The sequence below is a fragment of the Pongo abelii genome, chromosome 15 (assembly GCF_028885655.2).
Source record: "Pongo abelii isolate AG06213 chromosome 15, NHGRI_mPonAbe1-v2.0_pri, whole genome shotgun sequence".
Classification (NCBI taxonomy): Eukaryota; Metazoa; Chordata; class Mammalia; order Primates; family Hominidae; genus Pongo; species Pongo abelii.
The window spans coordinates 63,595,423-63,612,973 of NC_072000.2; the positions used below are offsets into that span (position 1 = coordinate 63,595,423).

Sequence of the window (17,551 nt, forward strand, 5' to 3'; positions counted from 1 at the left end):
TTGAAGGATGCAAAGTACTGTTCCTGGGTATGTCTATGTGGGTGTTAACCAAAGGAGATCCACATTTGAGTCCGTGGATTGGGAGAGGCAAACCCACTCTCAATCTGGGTGGGAACCATCTAATCAGGTGCCAGCATGGCTAGACTGGCTGAGTCTTCCAAGATTCCTCTTTCTCCTGTGCTAGATGCTTCCTGCCCTCGAACATTGGACTCCAAGTTCTTCAGCTTTTGGACTCTTGGATTTACACCAGTGGTTTGGCAGGGGCTCTTGGGCCTTTGGCCACAGACTGAAGGCTGCACTGTCGGCTTCCCTACTTGTGAGGCTTTGGGACTCTGACTGATCCACCACTGGATTCCTTGTTCCTCAACTTGCAGATGACCTATCATGGGACTTTACCTTGTGATCATGTGAGTCAGTTCTCCTTAATAAGCTCCCTTTCATATATACATATATCCTATTAGTTCTGTCCCGCTAAAGAACCCTGACTAATACAAGCACCCACACATTACTTACCCTCCTGAGCTATTAGTTGCCGAGACAAGTCGCTTGAGGTGTGCATGAGGGCTTCTTGTCCTTCTCTGTATTTCTCTATGTTATTCTTCAAGTATAAAATGTACTGAAAATTAAAAGCATGTGATTGCTTTTAGCAGTTTAGTTACTACAGATAAATTATCATGTAGTCATTCAGCAAACATGTATAAACTCCTCCTCTGCACCACCCACTATTCTAGGTACAGGGGTAACAGTGGGGAATAAAACATACCTTGGTCAGGATTCCATCCTGGGAAAGGAGATAAACGATTCTGCTTCCTATGAAGCATTTCACCTCAGCATTTAAATAAACATGGCATTCTGAGTATAATTTTCCACAAAAAGAAACTAGAAGGTGTTCTGTCTGAATGCATTATGTCCACACAAAAATGTTCCTTATGCAAAATGTGTGTGCGGTAGATGTCACAAAGCAGTAATGCTGCCAGACTGGCGTTCAGTGTAAGACCTCAGAGAGATGATTAATTGAGTCAGGAGACTGCATGGAATTACTTACTCAAGTCAGATGTTCACTGGGTTGGGTGTCAGTGGTGGCAGTAGTGACAGGTGACTTTGAGTATTACAGTCATGGCTTTCTGTTCTGACCACCCAATGCCCAGAAACTCTAAAGTCCCAGGAACTCTGAAAATATGGGCTTTGGGACATAAAACTGGTCCAGTTTCAAGAAATAAACAAATACTGTAAACTATCCATAAAAATCTTAGAAATTGTGTTCAGTGCTATAGATGAGGTAGACATGGGACTGTTACATAGACTGTTTCCAAGCATGTATTATAGGGTCTATTCATGTATCTTTGATGTTGTGTCAGCCTTTTCATAGGTTGTTTTCTGGTATTATAGTAAACAAAAGTAAAAGCCACCTTAAGCCAACCGCAAGGCCTCATTCTTGCCCCTCTTTGACCATAGGTCTGCAGACTTTCCTAGTTCAGCTGGACTCTTGTGCTTCTCCCAAACTCTCTATTTTCTTTCAGTCTCTCTTTTCATCTCCTCTCCACAGCTCACTCCTTCAAAGTTGTTTTTCTCCAGGATTCTGTTCACAGCCCCTAATCTTCTTACTCAACACACTGTCCCTGAAGAGACTCATCCATCTCCCAGGTGTAAATCCTGCCTCTACGTTAATGATACACAGTGAGAGTTCTCCTTTGAGCTCTTCACGTGCTGTGGCAAGGTTCCCTTGCTCTGGGGCACTGTATGTGTCTTGTTCAGATTGTTGCATTTAACATACTGAATTGTAATGATCTGTTTCTATGTGCACCTCTTCAGCTAGACCATGAGCTTCCACAGGGCTGGGGCAGTATCTTACTTATCTCTGTATTCACCGTGTCTTGCCCAGTGCTTGGGACTCAGTGCATGTTTAGAGTAAAGAGATGCAACCAGCAAAACTGAGTGGTGAGTGAATAAGAAAACAGCACAGGATCATTCAGTGACTAGCAGATGGACACTGAATTTAAAAAAAACAGGACTCTCATAATCAGTCTTTCATGTACACATCCATCTGCTCACCCACTGCCAAAATAGCAATACAAATTCCAATTCTTTTAAGAAATAATCTATATCTTGATAGGAAGACAGTCTAGCGGAACAAATCAGTTTGTCTCGAGGTCTAGAAGAACGAAGGTGCATTGCATGTGTGAGGGTTATCAATGATGGTATGTATCTAGGCTCTTTGGAGCACAGTTACCTTTTCAAAGTACATTAGTACCTATTGTGCCATTTTAGTTTATTAAAAAACCATGAGAGTGGTGGGATAACTATTGCCATTTAACAGATGAAAAAAATTACCCAGCGAGGTGAAGGGATTTTCTTCATGCCATTGGACTAGTCACTGATTTTTTTCTAGCTATTAAAACTTCTAAAAAAAATACAGCTTCAATTTACACATCTATAAAAGGGACATAATGTATTATCCACTTTTTAAGATTACAGTCTTAAACGTCAAATGAGACTGAATCCGTCTAACATTACAGGCATTGTGCAAAACACTTGGGGTACATTGATAACAGATCTTGACCATGAGGTCATTATGGATGGCTGGAAAAAAAACATTTCAGAAATGGTATTTCTTTTGCATTTTCAGTTTATAAAGAAGTCACATTCAACCTGTGAGTAGCAGTTATTCCCATTTTAAGAGGCCAAAATGAAGCTTACAAGTTCAGTGATCTGCCCAAAGTCACACAGTGTCACTGGTGAATGACAGACTTAATCCAGGTCTTTCAAACTAAAGAATATTATGTAAAGTTTTGTTGTTACTGTTTTGTCACAGTATATAAAATGTAGGACTCTATGCACTTTAAAAATATGCTTTGAATGCAACAGTTCTGGGCATTAAAAATCAGTGTCTTATAAATATCTAATTATTAAATATAACATTTTAAAATGTTAAAACAAATACATCTTAAGTATAAATAAGACTTTAATTTTAGGGGTCGGATGAACAAATTCCTCTGCTATAAAAAGAGCTATAATCAGTATGAAATAGACAACCTACTTTTTAAAAAATGAGCCAAAGACTTGAACAGTCACTTCACAAAAAAAGGATATCCAAGAGGCTAGCAACATAGAATAGGTGCTTCAACAGTGATCAGGAAAACACAAATTAGTGGGGCACCACTACACACCCATTAGAACGGTTAAATTGAAAAAGACAGTTTTGTGGGAGTGTGGAGCAACTGGTGCTCTCATGCATTGCTGGTGGGAGTGGCAATTGCTGCAACTCCTTTGGGAGACTGCTGGTATGTACTAAAGTTGGAGATACACATCTCTATGGCTCTGCAATTCCACTTGAGATGTACACTCAACAGAAATATGTATGTATGTTCACCAAAAAACCATGAACTAGAATGTTCACAGCAATACTATTTGTAATAGCCAAAAACTAGAAACTCTCTGAATATCCATCAATAGTCAAGTGTATAAATGCATTGTAGTAGTAGTCATACAATGCAATACTATACAGAACTAAGAATAACAAACTACACTCAAAAATAAGGCTGAACCTCACAAACATAATGTTGAGCAAAAGAACCTATACTGTATTGTTCTATACCTATAATGTTCCAAACCAGGGAAAACTAGTCTATGGTGTTAGCATGGTGGTACCCTTAGTGGGGCTGGTTAGTGACTAGAAGGGGCATAGAGGATATCTGGATACTGATAATGCTTTGTTTCTCGATGTGGGTCCTGGTACACAAGTGTGTTCATAGAGCTGTACACTTGCAATCTGGGCACTTTTCTGTGTGTACTTTATGCTCCATTAAACATTTTTCAAGAGCTATTCTCTTCTTTTCTCTCATAACTATTACAGGTCTAGTCAATTAATCAAAGCCATCATGAAAAGCATGGTGCTCTTAAACTTACTTCTTTTAATTTTTTATTTTCCAGGAGCAGAAGATCTGCTTTTTGGTCATTTATATAGAATCCATTTTCTAAGTTCTTTAGAGTTTCAAAATGATCTTTGGCTTTTTTGCTTTCTTGATCTCGTAATTGTTTTAATTCTTGTTTTACATCCTCCTGCTCAAACAGAAAACCCCAAATTATCTCTGAGTTCAAACAGTAGGGCACGAGGGTATTATACTGCCTAGGTCACATTTGGAGCCGGATTCTAAATTAATTTCTGAAGCACCAAGCAGAGGATAGATATTTTTCCTTAGAAAAACCTATCAACCCCACATTTATTCATGGACTCTAAGAAGGGGGTCTGTGGACTTCAAGATAAGAACCCCAGACCTTGAGACAACTTCACAAAATGAAATATACAGTCAGCGCTCTGTATCTGTGGGTTCTGCATTTGCGGATTTGACTAAACATGAATAGAATATATTCACAAAAATAAAAATAATAACAACAACAAATAATACAAATAATAAACAATACAGTATGACAACTACTAACATAGCATTTACATTATATTAGATATTATCAGTAATCTAGAAATAATTTAAAGTATATTGGAGAATGTGGGTAGGTTATATGCAAATACTACACCACGTCATACAAGGGATTTGAGCATCCGTGGATTTTGATAGTCATGTTGGTCCTGGAACCAATCCCCCATAGATATCAAGGGATGACTGTACTTTGATATATAAACAATTGTCCAGCAAAAATAGAGAAAGGGAAATGTATTGAGGCTTTTAAAGGAGGACTTAATGTTTCTTGAAGAAAGAAGATTATGAATTTTTTCAGAATTCTCTAATGTTTTTTCTAATGAATTCTCTATTCAGTTCTCTATTATTATACTATTATAAGTTGCATGATATTTATTATTATATAATCATCACCAGAAGCATCTTATTAAGAAAATAGAACTGTATATACACTATACTTGTAATTTTCTCCTTCGTATTTTCCTATATATTCCTTCATATTTTATAACATTAAAAGTTACATTTTGAGGCCTGGCGCAGTAGCTCACGCCTATAATCCCGGCACTTTGGGAGGCCAAGGCAGGCGGATCACTTGAGATCAGGAGTTCGAAACCAGCCTGGCCAACATGGTGAAACCTCATCTCTACTAAAAAATACAAAAATTAGCCGGAAATCGCTTGAACCCAGGAGGCTGAGGTTGCAGTAAGCTGAGATCGTGCCACTGCACTCAAGCCTGGGCAACAGAGTGAGACTCCATCTCAAAAAAAAAAAAAGTTACATTTTGATATCAATGCATCTCAGAGAATGTTTCCATTTCTAATTAACCAATTCCACATGCATATGCTTATCACCAACTATTGATTGTAAATTTTAAAAAGACACTAAACATCTCTTTACCTGCTAAGTCATCCACTCCCCTGCCGCAACCTTTGTTCACTCACCCTTAAAAAGCAGAATCAAGTTTCTAACTTATAAATAAGAAAACCGAGGTCCACTCAATGACTGTTCCACAAGTACATGTTGTTTCTAGTCTCTCTCCCTCTTTCTCTGTATACATATACACATAAGTATTCATATATACACATACATACATAGCATATGTGTACAGGTGTATGTGTATACATATGCATATATAGGTGTTGTAACAAAGATTTTTAAACACTGAGATTGAATGGGTAAGTTTAACAAATGTGGATTTCATGAAAACTTCAATGCCAGGTAAATACTATCGTCTGTATATACCACTATTCTAATAATAATAAAAAAAGAATTAATGCATTGATCCTTTACCGTGTTGCTAATGTATCTTGAAAAGTCCCTTGTAAACAGAAAAATGTGATTGTTCAGTAAATCTTCCTCCTGTCTTTGTGCTATTAAAACAAAGAAAAAAATAACTACCTCAAAAATTTAGTTAAAAAATATTAATCAAAGAAGTACCTAGTTTTAAAAGTCAAATTCTCTCACAAGGTTTATAACAAAAACCAACTGTCAGGCACTCCACAATGCTATGTTTACTCCTGTCTGACTCCTCAGAATCAAACATTTTTAACTCTTTTTAGTTGTTTCTTCTTCCATTTAGCTCAATTTTCTTTAAAAATATGCATATATGCCTATTTTCTGATTTATCATTTTCAGGCATTTTCCATTTAGTCCCATTCCCACATCCTTCTCCCACACCTACAACCTCTACATTTCATCCCTAACCTTCCTATAAAGTTATAGTTTTTGTTTAAATAAATTTAGATCATTATGGCAATAAGGATTATCCCCGATGAGCCAAATGGTATAATATGATTAGATTTTCTTTTTAGTATAATTTTTGTTTTTTCTTGGAGTTAAAGATTGCTTTGTTTAAAAAATTGCTCAGTGTTTCATGTACATATAATTAATTCATACCAAAATCTACAACAGAACTGTACAACCTTTCAAATTTTATTTCACATATAGTCAAACACATTAACATATCTGTCAGTTTCATTTCTCCCCTCTCCCTCAGAACCTCCCTCTGAGATATGCCTTCTGGAATCTTTTCTTTGTGCTTGCTTTGCAGCTGACTTCTTGGGACTTCCTTTTGCATTTTTCTTTTTCTTTTTTTAAAGGTTTTATTCAACCAGAACCCTTTGTATTATTCTTATGTCGGACCTCCTGTTTCCTAAATTTCTTATACTCTTTTTCTTGATTCATTTCTTCTATTTGTTGAAGCAAATTCTAGACAGCTTCAGGAAAAAGAGTAAATGGGATAAATGTTTTGAGATCTTGTATATCTCAATATGTTTCTATTCTATATTCTTGATTGATAGTTTAGCTGGGTATCTAATGTTGAAAATTATTTTCTCTCAAATTTTGAAGGCATTGTCTTATAACTTCTACTATAATATTGCTGTTAAGAAGTTTGAAATGATTCTGATTTCTAATATTTTGTGTGAGATCTGATTTTTCTCTCTAGGAGCTTTTAGGATCCTCTCTTTCCATTTTCCCTTCTGAAATTCCACACTAATATGGCTTAGTCTTTTCTTTTAAATATTGTTTTGGGGATTTGCTTGGACATTTAAAAATGGAAATCTATATTCTCTAGTTATAAGAAATATTTTTGTATTATTTCTTTGATAATTTTATTAGTTCTTTAAAAACATGAATATATGGCTATATCTGGATTTATCATTGTCAGGCAGTTTCTATTTACTTCATCATATATAGTAGAGGAGATTTTAGCATGCTTACTCCCATTCCCACATCCCCCACCCACACCCACAACCTCTACATTTCATCCCTAACTTTCCTATAAAGTTATGGTTTTCATTTAAATAAATTTTAACTGTTTAGATCATTATAATAATGTAAGCATTATTCACCGATTTTTTTCTGGTCTTGTTTGGTAGATATTTGGCATCTCAGATAGTTTTTAAATTTTCTTACCTTTCTCTCCTTTTCCTCATCTCTTTTTGTTGTTGCTCTATTTTTACAGAGATTTTCTTAACTTTTCTTATAATTTTCCTATTGAATTTTAACATTTGTTATTATACTTTTAATTTCTGAGAGCTTTTTCTGTTCTGTAATCTTTAAGCATCATTTTCTTTTTTCATAAATGCAATATATTTATTTCTCTAAGAATATACTTTTTAAAAGTATCCTTATGCTCCTTGCATTTTCTCTGTTTCCATCAAGTTCTCTTGTTCTGTCCATTTCAGTTTCTCTTTCACACTGGATGCTTCAGATCTTTGTCTGATCCCATTTAATAGTCCTGTGTGAGCTTCAATATACAGTGATCAGGAAGGAACCAGCCATTTGAGGGGACCATTGAATGTCGGTGCTGTTGTGGGGCTTTTCTCTGAATTGTTCAGTTTCCTTAAAGGAAGAATATGTTAGTCTCCTTCCTCAGGGGGGTAAGGGATTATGGAAGAGTTCACAACACCATTGGCTGGCAGCATTCATCAAGCTGAGCTCAGAGGGGATCTCAGTGGGGATCTCAGTATAGTACCCATCTTCTGCTCTCAGCCATATCTGATGCCTTGCAGTCTGAAGCCATCTGGTCCAGTTTCTTTTGCCAGCATTGAGGAGGAGGAGTCACTCAGCTAACTGCACAAGGAAGGGATTTGACCTGGAGCTCTAATTGCTCTTTATAAAGACTTTCAACCAACCTTTAGCCCTGTGACTCATCTCAGCTATCATAGTTTCAAGGGATGCCACTGCCTGTGACTTTACAGCTTTGGGGGAAAGAACTTTTTGCCTTCGTGGTGCTCTTTTTGGCAGGCTCTTGGTATTTATATTTCTCTTTCTGCCTCTATCCAATTACATCTTCCCAAAATTTGTTGATATTATCAGGTAATAAATAAATAATAAATGAGCAGATAGCAAATGTCTTATCTCTGCCAGTGTCTTGGTACTTATGGATTTGTATCTTTTTTAGAAAAAAAAAACCTTTATATACATATTCGGGAGTTTTATGAGGGAACAAAGATATATGTATATGTTTTATCCATCAGATTTAACTAAAAGCTTTCTGTGTATGGAGCCCATGCATGCCATTCTCTGCAAGCGTAACTGCTGGCAGGTCAACTTTCCTGCTCTTATGTTCCCTTTACTTCTTTTCTCCTATCTTCCTCTCTTTTATCTACTTTCTTCAGCATTTTCTCCCCTTTGTTTACATTAAGAGATTTAGTACTTGTAATGTTTTTGCTTACTTTTATACTCCTATTGCTTCTTACATCCTCTACCTAGTAAACGAAGGGATAGGAAGAATGGCTGGGAAAGTAGAAAATTGGGAATAGGCCAGGTGTGGTGGCTCACGCCTATAATCCCAGCACTTTGGGAAGCCGAGGTGGACAGATCATGAGGCCAGGAGTTCAAGACCACCCTGACCAACATGGTGAAATCCCATCTCTACTAAAAATACAAAAATTGACCAGGCATGGTGGTGCACACCTGTAATCCCAGCTACTCAGGAGGCTGAGGCAGGAGAATCGCTTGAACCCAGGAGGTGGAGGTTGCAGTGAGCAGAGATTGTACCATTGCACTCCAGCCTGGACAACAGAGTGAGACTCCATCTCAAAAAAAGAAAGAAAGAAAGAAAAAAAGAAAGAGAGAGAGAAAGAAAGAGAGAGACAGAGAGAGAGAGAGAAAGAAAGAAAGAGAGAGAGAGAAAGAAAGAAAAAGAAAGAAAGAAAGAAAGAAAGAAAGAAAGAAAGAAAGAAAGAAAGAAAGAAAGAAAGAAAGAAAAAGAAAGAAAGAAAGAAAAAAGAAAAGAAAAGAAAAGGAAAGGAAAGGGAAAAGAAAAGAAAATTGGGAATAAGAGACATATGTATTGTAAGTCTGGGTAAAAGTGGTAAGAGGCCAGGAAAACCTACTGAAGTTGACTAAATGAAAACCTGACAAGAAAGTGGAAAATCATCTGAGGAGTGGGAACCAGGCCAATTACCCATGTATTATTATTATAACATTCTTACATTTTAAAAAATCTACCCTCCTTGGCAATAATCACTATTCACTTCTGAATTTTTTTTTATTCTACATTTGAACATATTGGGGTTCCATATGAATGTCCCATTTTGACACAGGCGATTTTAATTCCTATCCCCATATTCGTCTTTGCTAACCAGTAGACAATTTTTGTTCCCATTCTAGTCCTTTCTGTAACTTTTGGTCCTGGCCTCCTGATTCCCATGTCTCTTCTTTCATCAGCTAGAAGATACAAATTCTGGAAGTTGTTCCTGCTTAAAGACCTGGGCGGATTCCTTAGATAATGACCCTCTACTCCCCAAATGCAATACAAGACTCAAAACCCAAAAAGATGATTCTAGGCCAGGCACAGCACTTTGGGAGGCCAAGGCAGAAGGATCTCCTAAGCCCAGGAGTTTGAGATTAGCCTGGGCAACATAATGAGACCCTGTGTGTTTTTGGTTTTGTTTAAACAACAACAAAAAAAAGATTCTGGATATATAAACTTTGGACCTTGGGCGCAGGGTTGAATGATTACATCCAATTTTTTGTGGAGAAAATAATTATTTTTATATTAAACATGCATGATTATACTATGTAATATAATTAAAAATATGCATACTTTCAGACATATTTCACATCCTCTACTAACTCCCAGATCTGAGACAAGCTCTTACCTATCTGTGCCTCAGGAGGAAGTTAGTGAAAAGAAAATCTGAGGAGTGCTTACTCAATAAATAGTTAAAATCATAGCAGGAAAAGAGATATAATTTGCAAATTCACAGTAAGAAAATAGAAAAAAAATTTCACATGGTAGCAAACAAATGAGTTAGTTCTACCTTTCCCAAGTACGGAGAGAAAGAAAATAATATAGTAAAGGACTGAGCCTTAAATAGTTTTTAAAAGAGAAAAGGAAAATTTTGACAATAGCAACAGTAAGATTGTAGTGTGGAGGAGAAATTAGTAGGTGAAGCAAAAACTAGAGAACAGAGGGCTAAAGGTAATGGGGAAAGTTCGGTGAGTTTCACCATTGGCTTGCAACTGATGACCTGCCTTGTGTTAGAAGATGACAGTGAAATCCTTACCTGGGATTGAGTTTAATTACTAAATGCTTCATATGTACCTGTAATAATATTACTGAGCTCTTCTAACTTTCTTCTTTTCTCTTTATACTCTCGTTCTGCCACCTGAAGTTGTGGAAGACACTCAACTAGTTCTTCTTCCTTTTCTTTGTTAATTTGTGTTTCCTTAACAAATATTTCCTTTAAAGAAAATAAAATCAATTGAGAAATATAATTTTGGATAATTCACACAACAATTTAAAGTAGAATATAAGTTTTTTGAGGGAAAGAGTTTTGTCTGTCTTGGTCTCCTATCCTGAGGTACATAGAAAGATATATGGCATATACTAATCTTTTAATAAATATTTGTTCCCTGACTCACTGACACTCTGACAATCCACAAGGTAAGGAGGTTAGATTCAATTGGTTCTCTAAAGATCCCTTCTGCTTTAAACCTCTTCTGCTATATCTCTATGAACACTACCATGTATACAGCCCAAAAACATATCTGAGAAAATTTCCTTCAGTAATATTTTACCAAAAAGAGGCAGATAAACAGAATACACTTCTAAGAAATGTTGGATGTGAGAAATGGGAAGAGGATTGAAGTAATTGGATATAATGTTAAAATAAATGGGTAAAAAGTGCCCAAAGCAAAACATGAAGATGCCTGCCTACTTATTCAAACTCAAGTTTTGTTTAGTTTCAAATGGAATAATAGTTGGACCTTTCTTAGCAAATCAGGATGGATTTTAAATGGTGACTAAGGCAGAGACCACCAGCTGACATTTAATGTTTGTTCTCTTCTCCTTCAATATTAGGGCTCCTGAGTTTCAGCTGAGCACATGGCTTCTGGCTAAAGTGTGGTTTCTGGCCTTCCCTTGTGGGTGGGTGTGACCAAGGAGTTTGTGAATGGAAGTCATGTGTGCCACTTCTGGGCTCTGCTCCTGCAACAGGAACAGCTGTGTGCTCCCCTGGTCCTTTCCTCCCTCCCCTGGCCAGAGGAGAATGAGAATGGAAGCTACTCCTTGACGCACAGATGTTAGGCTCATGCTGACGATGGCAGAGCCACCCTGCCAGCCCTGGACCCCTTCCCTATGGCCTGGACTGGGAAAGAGAAACAAACATCTCTCTTGCTGTAGTGACCCCTTTGAGCATCTTCCTGGCTGGATGTTCAGACTCACAAAATTTGATTAGGCTACACTTGTCCCAGTTTACTCTTAAAAACTTTTAGTTTTAGTTTTCATTTTTATCCAAGTTGTATGCACACATAATTGGAAGGAAATGCTAAATTTTAGCAGGGCAGTGCCAGGCATGCTTCCCTATTGGGAGGTGTCTGCACAAGACAGCAGACCAGTGGCTGTTTCCTTCAAGCCCACCAAAGTGATACTTCAGATGCAAGAGAGACAGACAGACTCACACAGGTGGGGTTATAGTCTCCCTGGCTTAGAAACCCCATGTTCATATAGGAACTAATATCTCTTGGACATACTTTCCAGATTTCAAAGGGCATACCCACTTAAGAGAGCCACCAAACCCAGGGAAGCCCAATGCCACAGTTTCCCATGGGTTATTTTTCCAGTCAAGATGCAGCATACAAATCAGGAGTCATTATTATACAAGCAATGTTGCTTCATAATATAGCTGATGTTCTACCTTCATCAGGCTATTAGGGGAAGGAGCCAGAAAGTGGTTAACCCAGGACCAGTTTCCCAATAAAAAAGGAAAGAGGGTTGTTAACCCTTTTCACATCTTGCTTATGTTCGTTGTGTTTTAGTATATCTTTGATAGAGTAGTTTTCTTGCACCTTAACTAATACACTGATATGCTGGCTGATATGTCTCCTCCCAAATTGCCATTAGCATCCTTATGAATAAATACAAAGAAGCTAAAATGCATAGAAAAATACCATAATTCAAAAATATCATAATGCAGAAGCAGGAGTACATTTCTCCAGACTGCAACATTTAAGCAGGTTGAATTAAGAAACTCAATCCAGCCAGGTACGGTGGCTCACACCTGGAATCCCAGCACTTTGGGAGGCGGAGGCAGGCAGATCACAAGGTCAGGAGATGGAGACTATCCTGGCTAACATGGTGAAACCCCGTCTCTACTAAAAATACAAAAAAATTAGCCAGGCGTGGTGGCATGCACCTGTAGTCCCAGCTACTCGGGAGGCTGAGGCAGGAGAATCGCTTGAACCCAGGAGGTGGAGGTTGCAGTGAGCCTAGATTGCGCCACTGCACTCCAGCCTGGGCAACAGGGTGAGACCCTATCTCAAAAAAAAAAAAAAAAAAAAAAAAAAAAGAAACGCAATCCTGTATTATCCATACTATGTTTTTTAAAAAAGAATAGCCTGTAAATACAAGTTTGTATGTGCATGCATTAATTCATTCCCATTGCCTGTATGCAGCTCAGGTTCCCAGGGCTGCCGTGATAAGAAGCCATTCTCTTGTTCCGTTCTCTGAAAGAGACTGTGGGGTACCAGGTTCAGTGTAGCAAGTTGCTTGCCTGTGGGCTCAGGTTGTTGGAGTGGGGCAGTCAGTCAGGTTCACACGGTCTTCAGATCCTTTCTCATTGCCTCTGATTCCTGAGCCACATGCATATTTATAGGTCAGTAACGACAGGCTCCAGTTTCTGCTCCAGGTCCCCCATCTCCCTGAAGTTGGAGTGTTGGAAAAGAGAGACCGATGCAGATTCCAGTCCACCCTCACTCATCCTGTGAGTTCTAGTTTGTTTTTGCTTCCATTGACTTCCTGTTGGTCTTTCCATCCCAAGTACCTGCCCTGCTGACTTCAGGCCCCAGCACCAGATGTAAAGCTGACAGCCTCACCAGCCTGTGTAACTAAATACCACAGTTGCAGAAGGTCAAGTCCTATAATAAACCCTTTTCCTGGCAGCTCTGCTTCTCTGATCAAATTCTGCCAGACACAGGGCTGTAGGACCCAGAAAAGTGAATGGTCCTTGGCCTGGGCTTGTCCATGCTATATCAGGATGATGTGAAAAATCTGTGGCAATCTCTGATAGAAGATTTACAATGGAGGGCCCAGTATCGGAGCCAGGCCTATGGAAAAGTCAGCCACAGCACTGCCTTGTCGACAACACATCCCAACACTGGGATGTTTATATTATGAACCAGTGACTAATCTAATTAATATTCAGGGCTGTTTTCCTTAGAATGTGTGGGTCAGAGACCCAAATGGTAGTGGGACTTCTCACTATTAAACCTAATGATTTTGCCTTTCCTCCCTGTGACTTTGGGTTCTGTTGATTTAGAGATACTACTGGGGAGAAAAATGGTTCCACCAGGGGCACAACAATAGTTTCATAAACCACAATGTGAGGTTGCTTCCTTCTAATTTTGGGCTCCTCATGCCACTGAATCAAAGGCAGAAATGGGATTACAATGTGCCTGAGGTTATTGGTGCTGATTATCGAGGGGAAATCGGGTTATTGCTATATAATAATGGTGCACAGGCTGTCATTGGCCCATCCCTTTGTGTGAATTAGGCATGGGTGGACACAGCCCTGCAGTGGGCACACAGCCTGGCAAGCCGAGTGCAGGCTGGAGGCTTGTGTGTAGTGGTTTTGCAGTTGATTTTCTTGAGTTTTGCGATCTACCGATCATCTCATCTGCCAAGTCTTATGCTTCTATTTTATGTATCTTGCCTAATTGCACTGTATAAACTTGAGTAAAAAGTTAAATAGGATCCTTATTCCTTATCCTGTTCATGACTCAGATGGAATTGCCTTCATTGTTTTACCAGTAGGTATGATGGTAAAATTATCAAAAATATCTGAGACGCTGACCGCTTCTTAACACCTCTTCGGTTACCATTTTGGTTCAAGCTACCTTCATTTCTAACTTGGGTTATTGCTTTAGCTCCCTAATTGTTCTTCCTATGTCCACCCTTTTCTTTCCTAAATTCCACTCAACATAGAAGCTAGAGTGATCCTAATTAAAGGAAAAACTCAGATTATTTCAGCCCTCCACTCAGAACCCTCCAATGGCTTTTTAGCCCAGACAGAACAAAGGACAAAGTACTTATGATGGCCTATAAGGGTGTGCCTGATCCTCCACTTGGATCTCCCCTTGAAGGCGAACTCACCACACCATTGTGAGGAATGTGTTTACCTCACACATCCAATAGTTGGCTCCTTCAGGGTCAGCTCAGCTATCTAGCCAATATCATGCTCCTTTGAGGCAGTCCCCAGTCAGTAACTAAGCAAGGAGGTGGTACAAGGATGCAGGCAGCCATTTCTGTCCAAGGCAGGCCTCTTCTAACAGGCAATCCTTGCTCCAGAGCTCCCCAGAGAGAGTTTGTCAGGCTACATAATGGCCTGACAGCTTTCCCTGCCCAATCTTGTCATAGATACTTCTCCCTAATATACCTTATCACTCCTAATTCCATCTCAGCATCTGCTTCCTGAAGATGACTCCCACCACCCCAGCACTCCCCAGCTCTTATTCAGCAACCCCACCACCTTGCGGTTCCTTAGATGGGAGGGTCCTGCCTCAGGCCCTTCCTGCCTAGCATGCCCTCTGCCCGGACCCATCTCCTGCAGACATCTGCAGGGCACCCTGCTTCATATTCAGAGCAGGACCCCTCTCTGACTACCCCTATTTACAACAGCACACAGACCGTATCACGTGCACTCTCCCTGTCCCACTTCCCTGCTTGATTTTTCTCTATGCCATTTATCACCATCCAATATACTACTTGTTCATCTCATTTATTTTCATTCCCCCGTGCTAGATAGAAAGCTCCATAAAGGCAGAGTTTTTGCCTGTTTTTCAGAATTTAGAAGAATGCCAGGCACCTAGACTAATGCTTTCCACCCCGCCTCCTCTCCCCCCTCACCCCGTTTCTTCTAACATTGTAGTCATTTGTGTCATCTTTCCTTCATTTGTTTGTTCCTCGAGTTGCGCCGGTTTCTGTTCCACCTCTTCCTATTTTCTGGCCCTCACCTTCTGACATCTCTTCCGTAAGTTTCTACATTTCCATGCTAATAATTTTCCTTTGTACTGCTATTAAATTATTTTTTTAAATTCATAGAAGAATGTTTGATCATAGTATTTTGTTTGTTTGTTTTTGAGATGGAGTCTTGCTCTGTCACACAGGCTGGAGTGCAGTGGTGTGATCTCGGCTCACCGCAACCTCTGCCTGCTGGGTTCAGGTAATTCTCTGCCTCAGCCTCCCGAGTAGCTGGGATTACAGGCGCATGCCACCACGCCCGGCTAATTTTTTTGTATTTTTAGTAGAGACGGGGTTTCACTATCTTGGCCAGGCTGATCTTGAACTCCTGACATCGTGATCCACCCACCTTGGCCTCCCAAAGTGATGGGATTACTGGCGTGAGCCACTGCACCTGGCCTGATCATAGTTTTTATTTGTTCCATGCCACCATTTTTTCTGACTGTTCTTCATTTGTTGGAAAGTTTTGTTCCTCTTTTCAGTTGTTTTTCTCCTAGTATTTTTGTATGAAAAAATGTGACTACTTTCTTTTGGTTACTATTATTAATTGAAAGAATTGGCTGTCCTTGGGCCAGTCATCTGTAGAGGGTTTCTGCAGGATGTGGCAGGATGGAATGGGGTGGGGGAAGACAACTTGGATCAGGTAAGACTCTAAATTAGAAAATTTCCAAGCTCCCTATTTTCGTCCTGCAGTATGAGATTATTTCCTTCAAATAAAGCCCCTCTTTGGTGTAGCCAAGGCCTCTTCTTCCTTTTCAAACCTGATCAAGTTCAGGAAGGCTTCTACCACCATCCCTGTTCTCAGCTGCTCTGCTAATGGCTGCCTCCGGGGTAGTATCATCGCCTTGAAAAGGTGCATTTTTTTATTGTGTTTCTGTGGACCTGGCACTTCTGGGTACTTTCAGTGCCTTTTCTCTCCACCTCCCCCAGCATCCATGCCCTGTTCTATCTCAGGGTGGCTTTTGGCAGTTCTCAAGGCAGCATGATACCCTCTTTTTAAGGAGCACATCTGAGACTGACTTTACTAATCTCCCTTGCCCCAGCTATTTTCAAGCCAGCTCCAAATGGCTTCCTACACAACTCCACCTGTCTCCAAGGCCGTTGCCAACAGTTCTACATAATATGAAGTGTGATTATTATTATTATTTTTGCTGAAAAAATATTTCTTATTGCTCTGCTTCCTCTTCAGGAAAAGAAGAAAGATCCAGAATGAAATTGTAACCTTTTTCATACTAGAATATTTATTTTACATTTAACTGATTAGAATAGCATGAAATAGTATTCCCCCTCCCCCTCATGTAGTCATCCAAAAGTATTCTTAGATGCAAAATAAAATTTACCTCATACTTGCTTAACTCTTTCATTAACATTTTTTCTTTGTTAACAAATGCTTTCTCCTCTTCTTTTAATTCTATTGTAAGTTTATCAATCTGTGCCACAAATTCACTGATCTCCTGTTCTCTGAAACTGGTCTAATTAGAGAAAAATGAGAATTTGTCATTTCTCTTGTAGTGATCAGCCTTACATTTTCAAATAGCCAGGAAATTAATATCTCTTTGCAGGAGGCCTGCTTCTGATTTCAGTTCATATAATTTCTCAGCAACCACTGAGAGAAATATTTTTTCCTCCAGAAATTAAGTTATTCACCAAGTGATATTTTTATAAATATGACGTGAGGAGTGGGGAGGGTAGAGGACAGTGGGTGAGCAGAAGGTAAATATAAAAGCTTAAAGAAATGATACATGGGCTCCTATTTTTAGAGGTAATTCCCCTAAAGACTAATCTCAAGTAAGTTTCTGGTTACATGCTTCAAAAGCATATTCTACTGTATTTGCTAATTCTCTCTAGTTAATATACAGCAAGTGAATACATTTCCTAAGAAAATTACATAACTCACTCTAAACATGAAATGAGCAGAAAGGAAAATACTTTTTAATAAGATAAGATTTAATTAAATATTAAAGGAGAATTGCTGATATGCAATGTAGGAGACTAATTCTAAGTTCCTTCAGTTCTCTTACCTCGTTAAGTAATTCAATTCGTCTAACTTCTGCATTCTGAATTTTTTCTGTAATAGCTTGTATTTCAGCTTTTATCTTGGCTGTCCAACGTGCATGCTTTTTTCTCAAGCAAGCCATTTTCCACTGAGTTATAACACTAGAGA

General features: G+C 38.9%; 1 protein-coding gene across 1 annotated transcript in view; it reads right to left on the reverse strand.

Annotated features, from left to right (window-relative positions):
* Positions 1-17,551, reverse strand: part of CCDC175 (coiled-coil domain containing 175) — a 71,761-nt gene that overhangs the window by 16,145 nt on the left and 38,065 nt on the right. The window contains exons 12-17 of the mRNA XM_002824805.4: positions 17,409-17,544; positions 16,728-16,859; positions 10,474-10,612; positions 5,706-5,785; positions 3,907-4,059; positions 514-616 (exon numbers count right to left, since the gene is read on the reverse strand). Coding sequence (XP_002824851.3) covers positions 514-616; positions 3,907-4,059; positions 5,706-5,785; positions 10,474-10,612; positions 16,728-16,859; positions 17,409-17,544 — 743 coding nt within the window. The remainder of the gene's footprint in view (positions 1-513; positions 617-3,906; positions 4,060-5,705; positions 5,786-10,473; positions 10,613-16,727; positions 16,860-17,408; positions 17,545-17,551) is intronic.